Genomic DNA, 10602 nt, shown 5'->3' with positions numbered 1-10602 from the left:
AGGGAGGAGGGTCAGAGGGAGAAGCAGACTACCTGCCAAGCAGGGAGCCCGATGCGGGACTCGATCCCGGGACTCCAGGATCATGACCTGAGCCGAAGGCAGTTGCTTAACCAACTGAGCCACCCAGGCGCCCGAGAAGGCAGTTTTTCTACCAATGAAGGCCGTATGTAGATATATTCTCGAGTCTCAGGTACTTATGCCTGAAGCAAAAATACACATAGTACTTTTCAACACACATCACTTTCTAGGGGCTTCCTACCTATTCCAACTTGCACCCTTGGGGATTACTTGGCTTTCATAAATGAGTCACTTACATAGCTGAAGCTTCTTGGAGAGGTTAAAGGGCACTGAGGTTTGTTTCCTTGGGCAACTGTCAATGGATCTGATAGAATACCATGGAGATATTTATACCTTCTAACCATAGCCTTCGATCATGTCAAAAGCAGACTACTGCTTACAAATGGACAGAGACAGGAAAAGCCTCATGTTAGATGGGTCAGTGTCCTGAGGACAGAAGACTGACCACTTAAAGAAGAGTTAAATCTGGAGATGATAGGACAGAGAAATTTTTTTTTTTTAGATTTTAGTTATTTATTTGAGAGAGAGCGCGAGAGAGCACTAGTAGAGGGAAAGCATGAAGGTGGGGAGAGGCAGACTCCCTGCATAGCAGGGAGCCCAATGTGGGGTTTGATCCCAGGACCCTGGGATCATGACCTGAGCTGAAGGCAGACGCTTCACTGACTGAGCCACCAAGGCACCCCTGGAGATGATAGGACATAATGAGGAACCCAAACATACCTTAGAATAGCTAAGGCAAATGAATTCAGGAAATCATCTTGGGAGTAATTCTGGCTCATTAGTAGTAACAAAAGTGCAAATCATCACTTACTGCGGAGGGGCCTTCCTTGACCTGTGGTCTCTTTTTCTCCGCTTGTTTGGTCACTCAGCTATTCTGTTCAAAGTCCAAAGCCAGGGCAGGGGCGCCTGGGTGATTCAGTCGGTTGAGCGTCTGACTCTTGATTTCAGCTCAGGTCATCATCTCGGGGTCCTGGGATCAAGCCCCGCATCAGTCTCCACACCTGGCGGGGAGACTGCTTGAGGATTCTCCCCACCCCCTCTCATGCTCTCTCTCTCAAATAAATCTTAAAAAAAATTTTTTTAAAAAGTCCAAAGCCAGGGCAGTCACAATCCCACAGCTCTGTTCTCAGGCCTTCCTTGGGTCTCTTAAAAACACTCTGCAGGAAATGCTTATGTTTTCTTTTTGTCCAAAGACCAGCTGAGTGGCTGGAGGGGCATCTTGTCTCAAATATGGAACCTTCTCTAGGGAAGGGCTACAACAATATTCATGTTCCAAACTATTGTACCAAGACGTAGCATCCAAATGACAGGATATAATTATTTTTTGTATAATTGTATTTCTAATCATGTAAATATTTCCCTCTTTTTTTAAAATCTTCAATTGTTTTCCCTTTTCTTTATGGATAGGGACATAAAGAGGAATTAGTTATATTTCAATTTCTTCTTTAATTAGTTTCAGCCCTATAATGCTCACCACTTACGAGAGAAAATCCAGAAGGGCCTGCCTCCAGCAATGCTTGAAAAGGCAGGTAAATCCTGAGTCAACACACAGGAAAAGAAAACATACTCAATTTTTCACAAAGGTCACATTTCCAAGCAGTATTTGGAATGTCGTATCAAGTACTGAATTAGTATTAGGCAATTGATACTAGTAAATTAATAGATAGAGTAACATTTACCTTCATTTTTAAAGAAGGTATTTAAAAACGGGCGCCTGGGTGGCTCAGTCAGTTAAGCGTCTGCCTTTGGCTCAGGTCATGATCCCAGGGTCCTGGGATCGAGTTGTTCATTGGCCTCCCTGCTCAGCGGGGAGCCTGCTTCTCCCTCTCCCTCTGCCTGCCGCTCCCCCTGCTTGAGCTCTCTGTCAAATAAAGAAATAAAATCTTAAAAAAAATTAGATAAATAATAAAGTCTCCATTTCCCTAATACTCTTAAATTATCAGTATAAAATAGCATTTTAATAAACTCACATTAAAAGCCAATAACTCCCATGAATACAAGACTTATTTTGCCTTTATTTGTGACTTTGCAGAGGTTTAAGCCAGTAAATAAAGATCAGTTTTCTTTTCACATAAAGGGAATTTGCTATTCCACTTATCTTCAGAATCATTGTAGTAAAAACCTATTTGAAAAGGGTAATACAAAAGAGAACTTCAAGGTCTTAAAACACTGTGCAAAACTTAGTCACTGGCATTAAAAAGAGACAAACCAACCACCACTGAAGGCCTGGCTCCTGTTCTCTGTCTGATATTTGGCCTCTGATCATTTGCTTAGGAGAGCAGTTTCCAAAGTCTGGGGTATAGCAGAATCACCTGGAGAGCAAATAGAGCATAGGGAAACCCAGGATCATTTACTCAGGGAATGCCTGGGTCTCTGCATCTTTACCAAATTCTCCAGCAATGTTTTCCAAACCAGGCTGGTCAAATGACCTGGGTGGCTTTGAAAAACAACAACTATATATTCCCACACACACCCCTGGAAATTTTGATTCAGGAGGCTTGAGTTTGGGACCCAGAAATCTTAAAACGTACATATTTTATTTTAAAAAGTTTTAATAGGGGCGCCTGGGTGGCTCAGTCAAGTGTCTGCCTTCGGCTCAGGTCATGATCCCAGAGTCCTGGGATCGAGCCCCACATCGGGCTCCCTGCTCCGTGGGGAAGCCTGCTTCTCCCTCTCCCACTCCCCCTGCTTATGTTCCTTCTCTCGCTTTGTCTCCCTCTGTCAAATAAATAAATAAAATCTTAAAAAAAAATTTTTTTAATAAACTTCCCAAGTGGTTCTGATAAGTTGATTTGGGAACCACTTATTTAGGACACACATTTAAAATAAGTGTCTTTCAAAGAACTCTAGGTCTCTGAGTTCACGAAGAATATTCATAACTTTGGGTAGGTTATAAATCACCATCCTGTGAGAATTCAACAAATGAAGCTGTCGAGAAGTAATTTGATACTAAAAACCCTACCCGATTTAGCACTTAAATTACTTAATGATTTTCTCTCTATCTACTCTCCCCACTCAGGCAAAGGTCTGTACATAAAATTTGTTTCCTATGGCTGGTAAGTGCTAGGCGCCCAAAGTGCTCAGAAGCAAGCGGCCCCACAGGATTTTGTTCTGTTAACCTCTCCCTCTTCCATTCAGACTCCCAGGGCGGTAAGGAACAGACCTATTTCAGGGCACCACAGCCAAGTGATGTCACCCCGCAGCATTAGGCATCAAGACATCAACCCAGAAACCTTGTGAACCCCGCTCCCACCCCACCAGTAGGGAGATACTAGAAAACCCTAATGGGACAATTGTTTCTTTGGGGAAAGAAACGCTCTCATCACACACAACAGGTAGTTTAAAAGCTTGACTATTCCTGAAGCCATGACAAGAGAAAGCCAGTTATGACTTTAGAAGCTTCAAAAATACAGTGACTTTTGGGTTACCTCCTGTGACCCAGAACCCATGGATATCCAGCCCCACTCCTTGCCCATCTCAGAATCAGAGGTTTAAATTCCAAGTCCAAGACACAAAGAATCTGAAAGCAATAACCTATGATGAATTTGGGAAATGCCCTTTGCTCTCATTTTCTCGAAATCTGAAGTCAGATCAGACTGACATATCCACATCTTTCAGATGGAAAAAGAAACGCAAAAACAGGTGGCAATTAGGATCCTTACAATACAGGTGCTGATTTCTAATGCTCCCCACAAAATCCTGGGTCACAAAATGAGGGATACGGTGATTTTTCTTATACAGAAGGTACTGAGCCACGGGAGCCGGCAGCGAGTAGGAACTTGCGAGATGCAGAAAGGCACATGAGTCCCACGTCTTTCCTTAGTGGCGATGGTCCTCCTTCCTGGATAACTGGCAAGAGACAGTCCAAACGTACTTAATAAGATTAGTAAGATTGCTGGGTGGGCATCCGAAGGGAAGAGATGAAAAGACCTCCTAAACGTAGGAGGGAAAACAAGCCAGACACTATTAGCAGCAGGCCCAGCTGGAGGAGGGCTTGGTCTGTAGATTGATATAGTCCCCTTGGGTGGATAAAGACATATCTTCTCTGGAATTGCTCATCATCTTTTCAATGAGGACTCTAAAAAACAAACAAACAAAAGACTGATAAACTGGAGGGAAGAAAGGGAGACATGGCAGACACTGTCTGTCTTATCACCAGATGGCATTCAGTCAAGCCATGAAATTTAAATGCCCCTTCGTCCCCCCATTATCTCAGGAGAAAGGATGGCATCCCTGACCTTCAGAAGCTGGCATTCCAGTGGCTCAGCCTGCTCTTGTTTGCTCAGAAACAGGAAAAGAAGGTCCCAGGGGCGTGGCGGCAGCAGGTGGGTGAATCTGTGTGCCCAACCCCAGAACAACATGAGCTACTCACCTCATGGCCTCATTAATATTTTTGTTCTCCTTGACTGATGTTTCTGTCCAACCCGTGAAACCATTCTCTTTACTGAACCGGTCAACCTGGTCTCGGCTCACTGCCCAAGGGGACAGGTCACACTGGCAAAGAGAGTACATGAAAGGCAACACCATAAACTTCTGGAGAATAGGAACACTGCTCAGATACTTCTGGATGTAAAACCTTTCCACCAGTGGCTAAGAACACCGGCATCTAAAATCTGGCCAACATTCTTCCCAAAGAAAGCCCCAGCATCCCTTGAAAGAAGGTAGAGATGCGTTTGCCAATTTGAGAAGGGAGAAATGGATGCCTGGAATCAGAGAGCGTTTTAGACATGCTTACTCTCTGACCACAGAGAGAGGCCAGGGGCCGTTTTCCTAGACTGACCACATACTTTGTTGGCCAAGAGCAGGCAGGGCACAGGCTCTCCATTAGGCAGGGTGAGCTTGCTGTCCAAGTCCTGCTTCCACCTCTGGCTATTGCTGAAGGTCGTGGCGTTGGTAACATCAAACATAATAACGCAGGCTGACGCATCCCGATAGTACAGTCGAGTCATGGAGGTGAAGCGCTCCTGCCCTGGGAAGAAAGCAGGGAGCCCTTGAGAAAGTGATACTGAGAACCAGTATCATAACCCCCTCCGACACCTTGCCCTTTCCACCTTCCTCGTGGGGGAGGGCAGTATGCACTGTGGCTGAGTCCAGATTCTGCACCCAGACCGCCCAAGTCCAAATCCCTGCTCTGTCATGTACTATCTGTAGGACTTTGGGCAACGGAAGCTTTCAGTGCTTCAGACTCCTCATCTGTAGAGCGGGGACAGAAGCAGTAGCTTTTCTCACAAGGTTGTGATGAGGATTAACGAGTCATTGAATCTCAAATGCTTAGGAAAGTGCTTGGCACGTAGTAAAAGTCACCTGTTACTATTATTGTTTCTATTTTCTGGGGAATCTTCTTTCTCCCCAAGGTCACCTGAAACGCTGGAAAAAGCACCCTCCCTCTGCTGTGAGAGCACCCACCCACGGTCTGGACAATCTATCACCTTGCCAGCCATTCCACCCAGGGACAAAGGGCTCTACATTTATCCAGGGCAAAACATCTACAGAAAATATCTACAAACTCTCTACATCCACTCAGCTTATGTGTCCTCTGAACAACTCCATCATTCCAGCTCCAGGAAAAAGCCTTCTGGTTTTGGTGCGCCTGGGTGGCTCAGTCGGTTAAGTGTCTGCCTTCGGCTCAGGTCATGATCCCAGGGTCCTGGGATCGAGCCCCGCATCGGGCTCCTTGCTCAGTGGGGAGCCTGCTTCTCTCTGCCCCTCCGCCCCTCTCCCCACTCTTGCTCTCTCTCTCAAATAAATAAATAAATAAATAAAATCTTAAAAAAAACCCCAAAACTTCTGGTTTTGCTACCCCACTTTTTCTGAGAGCTTGCTGATTAAACCAAAATTTCTTCCCTGGTTCTTATCCCATCTTCCCAGCCTACCTGCAATATCCCACAGCTGGAGCCGCACCATCTCTGAGTCAGACCACTGGAGAACCTTCAGAGCAAAATCCACTGAAAATACATGTACAATTGAATAAAATTTACCTTTAAAAAAATCCATGAATAAGCTCAGATCAAATATGCAGTTATAACCCTAGAGACACACAACTCCAATCCTATGTATCTATTTATTTTTAAACTCTCAATGGGTTGAGATGAGCCCACACGCACGCTTTAAATGTGGAACAGACAATTCTTTCTTTTTTAAAACATTTCTAATTTTATCATTATTATTATTATTGTTATTTTTTAAGTGAACTCTACCCCCAACGTGGGGCTTGAACTCACGACCCCAAGATCAAGATTCACATGGTCTTCTGACTGGGGCAGCCAGGTGCCTCCAGGTGCCTCTGGCACAGATAATTCATTACCACTCTCTGAAGGGGTCTTCAGTTTTTACTCTCTTGACAAACTAATGTATTTGATACTATTTGTCCCTAAGGCTGGGGATAGGTGGGTGGGAGCAATTATGAAAACTCCTAATCTCAAGTTAAAGTTTCTGGAAGGTTCCAGGGGGTTTTCTAGGGGGAAGGGATGATAGGGCAAAAGGGGGAAATGAGGTAAGTGTGGTGGATTTTGCATCTTCCACATTCAATTTCACTGTTGGTTTCTAATCCAATTGTATTATGAGAAAAACACTGGGGGGAATTCTACACCCTCCACAAGGTTGTAGGGATTACTTTGGGTGGTAATAGATAGGGTCAAGGGAAGAGGTCCCAGAGGATTCCAAGGAAGAAGACACGGTATGGAGGGTGTTTGAGAGCTGTGTTCGAATCTGTAGAAGCTGAGACTCCAGGAGCTAAGCCTGAAAGAGTATATGCCAGGGGGGAAAACTTTTGAGAAGGAGAAACAGAGTAACTTCCCAGATTTGGAAGTACATTTTCCACATCTGTGACAGAAATGGAAGCTAGGGGAAATTTAGAATAAACACTGAAAAAAAAAAATTAGCCAGAGCCATTATTCTTTACTAAAGGAAAACTAGGGCAATTGCTAAAAACTAATTAGTGAAACACTTTTAACCAAACCCATGAAATAAGAGCTCTCATATTATTTAGGAGTGGAGGGCAGAATGGTGGAGAAATAGTCTTTCAAACTTCAAACCCTAAATGTTGCTGGATGTTCTCAAGAGGATGTTTTCATTGCAATGTTAACGCTTGTTAATTTTTTTTAAATTCCACAAGGATCACCAGCACCCATCTTCAAAATTTACATTAGTGCAGGGTTTTTTTGTTTGTTTTTTTAAAGATTTTATTTATTTATCTGACAGAGAGAGACACAGCGAGAGAGGGAACACAAGCAGGGGGAGTGAGAGAGGGAGAAGCAGCCTTCCCGCCGAGCAGGGAGCCCGATGTGGGGCTCCATTCCAGGACCCGGGGATCATGACCGAAGGCAGACACTTAATGACTGAGCCACCCAGGCGCCCCTAGCGCAGGTTTTTTTTTTTCCTTAAAAAAAAGTTCTCTTAATGTTTGTTAACTCTTCCCCTTCACCAGCTCTTCCCAACTAAAGACCTTAACAAAAAGACATTTCTACTTCTGGGGAAAAAGAAAAAGGTTGAGCCCAAGGCCATCCCTAGAAAGAAATGAATGAACTTCTTGGTGTTCCCTTCCTTTTTCCCCTCCCCAGCTTGAGAGAAAGGGGGGGTGGGAAGATAGGTCAGATTCCTTGAATAATTTCTAGCTGTCTTTATTTAAGCAATCCATGGACAAAAATGCACACCGCTCATCAGCCTCGGTGAGCATCAGATTGTGTGGCTCAGGGGCTCTCCTACTCAGGCATCCCCAAAACAAAGGTAGGATCCTTAAGGCCAGACAGCACCTTTCTGTTCCTTCATCAGCTACCTGTGAGAGGCAGGCCAAGAGCCCCAGCTGGCACCTAACCAGGCCTCCTCGAGGGGTCCCAGCGGCCTCGGCTGATCGCAGAGATTTGCGGGTGACCGCTAGGAAGGCTGCAGGAGGAGACCTGAGTTCCCAATTCCCCCGAGAAACGCAACAATTGCGTATTCCTCAACCTCCCTTCCCCATTCCTCCTCTTCACACCTTCGCCCAATCTCCTTCCAGGCGGTCAGCTCGGACTGGGTGAACCTAACTGGGGAAAACCCAAAAGCAACATGCAGATCAAACACCCGGCAAGTCCTCCCTCCAAGATCCCAGACACCTACTTCCTGACCCGAGGAACAAGGCCACGGAACCCCCGGCTCCCCAGCCGCGGGGGTCCACCCCGCCCTCGCGGCGACGTCTCACCTCCCACCGTGGACTTGTAGTGTTTGCTGAAGCTGTCCTGGGAGTATCGCTGCACGAGCGACGTCTTGCCCACCGCGGCGTCCCCCACCACCAGCACTTTGAACAGGTGATCGCGGCCGCCCATGGCTGGCCGGCCGGACTTGTGAAGGAGGCGGCGGGGTGGGGGGAGGGAGTCGCTTGCTTTAACCCCTTCGGCTCCGGAGCCCCTACAAACTGAAGTTCGGCATTGTAGCCCACCGCCGGTTGGGGCTGCTCTGACGAGAAAGCAGAAAGGGAAACTTTGCACTCAACCTTTACGCGCTTCCTCCCCGCGCGGCCGCAGCCTGGGTGGGGCACAGGGCGCGAGCTCCGACCCCCGGCCTGTTCGCACCTTCTCCCCCGCCGCGCCCCGCCCCACCCCACCCCGCTGCCGAGAAACGGGACGCGACGCCGCGGGGCCTCGCCCACCGGGACTTCCCCGGAGCGGTGCCGGCGGGCGACTGAACCCGGGGCCAGCTCATTTCACAGTCGGGGTCAGATGATGGGGTCCTCCCCGCCCGGCACAAACCAAATTCGGGGGAAAGGGCGGCTCACACGTGGATTCCCGGGACACCGGACCGCCTATCCCCGTCCCTCCGCACGCGTCACGTGCGGGGCGGCTTGGAGCACTACATTTCCCAGCTTACCTCGCGGCGAAGAGACCTAGTGGAGTGCAGAAACTTGCCCGCGAGGCCTCCTGGGAAATGTAGTTTGTGAACTCCTTTAAAAAATCTACGCAGAGTTCCAAGGCTTTCAAACTCCTTCTACGGTTCGAATCTTATTTTAAAGTAATTCTGGAATAAAAAGATCCTTTGGAGGCTCTTTGTTCCACATGATTTCACCTGCCTAAATCCTTCCCCACATAGATTTCTCATTATCTTTGAAGGTTTTATGGAACTAAGATTAAAAATTATTCCATAGATTCCATAAATTATTCTACTAATAGAAGCTCAAGCCTCATCCTTCATGCTCCTAGCAAACTCCATTTGCTATTTCTTCAATTAGATAGACAAACCCAGGATCTTATGAATATGAAGGCTAGCCCTTTTATTTACCATATGACCCATTATCAGTCAGGTTCAGGGACACTCGATCAAGAGACTGACCCTTAGAAAAACTCCTGCCATTAAATGTCAGTTATTATCATTTGGTAACTGGCCACAGTAGTACAGGTAGAAAACAAGAGACAGTTCCTCATTCTCACTTCCACTATTTGCAGTCTATCATTTGAGCTGGAAATCAACTGGAGTACACTGGGAGTCCTCCTCCATCTGTTGCTGGGGTTGCTCATAAATAATCATTAAAGTACCACTTTGCAAATGACTTAAAATTTTCAGCCTATAACTTTTCTGACCTTAGTTAAAGAGTTAAGGGGACATGAGTTTCATGGCAAGCAAAATAGCTCTGTTTTCTGGGCTGTTGTCAGGGAGGGAAGAGAAAACAGCAAGCCCATGGGAAACACAGCTCTGCCCAGGTCTCTTGATAGAGAGGCTATAACTTATACCCTCCGAGGAAAGACAGTCAGCATGGTTCTCAAGGTATTTAGCCCAAAATGTTTGTTACCCAGGTATGGGAGGTCGGGCTGGCTACCATCTTCCCAGATGCGGGTGTTGCTCATAAATAATCATTAAACTACAGTTTTGCAAATGACTTAAATTTATTTTACTGTGGCAGGAAGATTTAACGTAAGACCTACTCTCCTAACAAATTTTTAAATGCCTAATGCAATTCAAAAAATACAAATGTTTAAGTGCAATAGAGGTACTGTGTCGTACAGCAGATCTCTAGAATGTACTCATCTTGCTTGGGCCCATTGATTAGTAACTCCCAATTCCTCGCTCCCCCATTTTTTGCCAACCACTATTCCACTCTTTGATTCTATAAATTTGTCTATTTTATTTTTAAAAAAGATTTTATTTATTTATTTGAGAGAGAGAGAGAGAGCACAGAGGGAAAGTGAGAGGCAGAAGCAGACTCCCCGCTGAGCACAGAGCCCTATGAGCTGGATATAGCACTTGATCCCAGGACCCTTAGATCATGACCTGAGCCGAAGGCGGACACTTAAACAACTGAGCCACCCAGGTGCCCCATATTTTTATTGTTTTTTTAAAAAATGTATTTAGAGAGAGAGAGAGCTTGCACTCGTGTGCATGCACACGGCGGGGGTGGGGGTGGGGGGTTGGGCAGAGGTAGAGAGAGAATCTCAAGCAGACTCCCTGCTGAGCTCTCCGGACTGAGATTGACTGGGGGTTCCATCCCATCACCTGAGATCATGACCTGAGCCAAAACCAAGTTGGACGCCCAGGCACCCCTAAATTTGTCTACTTCAG

General features: G+C 46.2%; 1 protein-coding gene across 5 annotated transcripts; it reads right to left on the bottom strand.

The window, feature by feature from the left end:
• Positions 1–2778: 2778 nt before the first annotated feature.
• Positions 2779–8881, bottom strand: RAB29 (RAB29, member RAS oncogene family). Of its 5 annotated transcripts, none has more exons than XM_032422222.1 (6): positions 8828–8881; positions 8255–8503; positions 5952–6023; positions 4866–5047; positions 4451–4572; positions 2779–4156 (listed from the first exon to the last, which is right to left on the bottom strand). In XM_032422222.1, the coding sequence occupies exons 2-6, from the start codon at positions 8376–8378 to the stop codon at positions 4045–4047; spliced, it is 612 nt and encodes a 203-aa protein (XP_032278113.1). In that variant the 5' UTR covers positions 8379–8503; positions 8828–8881; the 3' UTR covers positions 2779–4044. The 5 variants fall into 5 exon arrangements, with proteins under 5 accessions (XP_032278113.1, XP_032278112.1, XP_032278109.1 ...); XM_032422221.1 differs by having other exon boundaries at positions 8802–8840; XM_032422218.1 differs by lacking the exon at positions 8828–8881 and adding an exon at positions 8702–8793 and having other exon boundaries at positions 8255–8508.
• Positions 8882–10602: the final 1721 nt, after the last annotated feature.

This window comes from Phoca vitulina, unplaced genomic scaffold, assembly GCF_004348235.1.
Source record: "Phoca vitulina isolate PV1807 unplaced genomic scaffold, GSC_HSeal_1.0 scaffold26, whole genome shotgun sequence".
Taxonomy (NCBI): domain Eukaryota; kingdom Metazoa; phylum Chordata; class Mammalia; order Carnivora; family Phocidae; genus Phoca; species Phoca vitulina.
The sequence above is the reverse complement of the archived record's forward strand: the minus strand, read 5'-3'. Positions and strand labels throughout refer to the sequence as shown.

What these genes read in the sequence shown, in the direction of transcription:
- RAB29 (XM_032422218.1), bottom strand. Translation starts at nt 8,754, where the DNA reads ATGAGCTGGCCCCGGGTTCAGTCGCCCGCCGGCACCGCTCCGGGGAAG. An exon ending in ACCGCTCCGGGGAAGTCCCG is followed by an intron (nt 8,509 to 8,701) that starts GTGGGCGAGGCC and finishes CTTTCTCGTCAG; the next exon opens with AGCAGCCCCAACCGGCGGTG. An exon ending in GCCTGCTCTTGGCCAACAAA is followed by an intron (nt 4,573 to 4,865) that starts GTATGTGGTCAG and finishes TCTCTTTGCCAG; the next exon opens with TGTGACCTGTCCCCTTGGGC.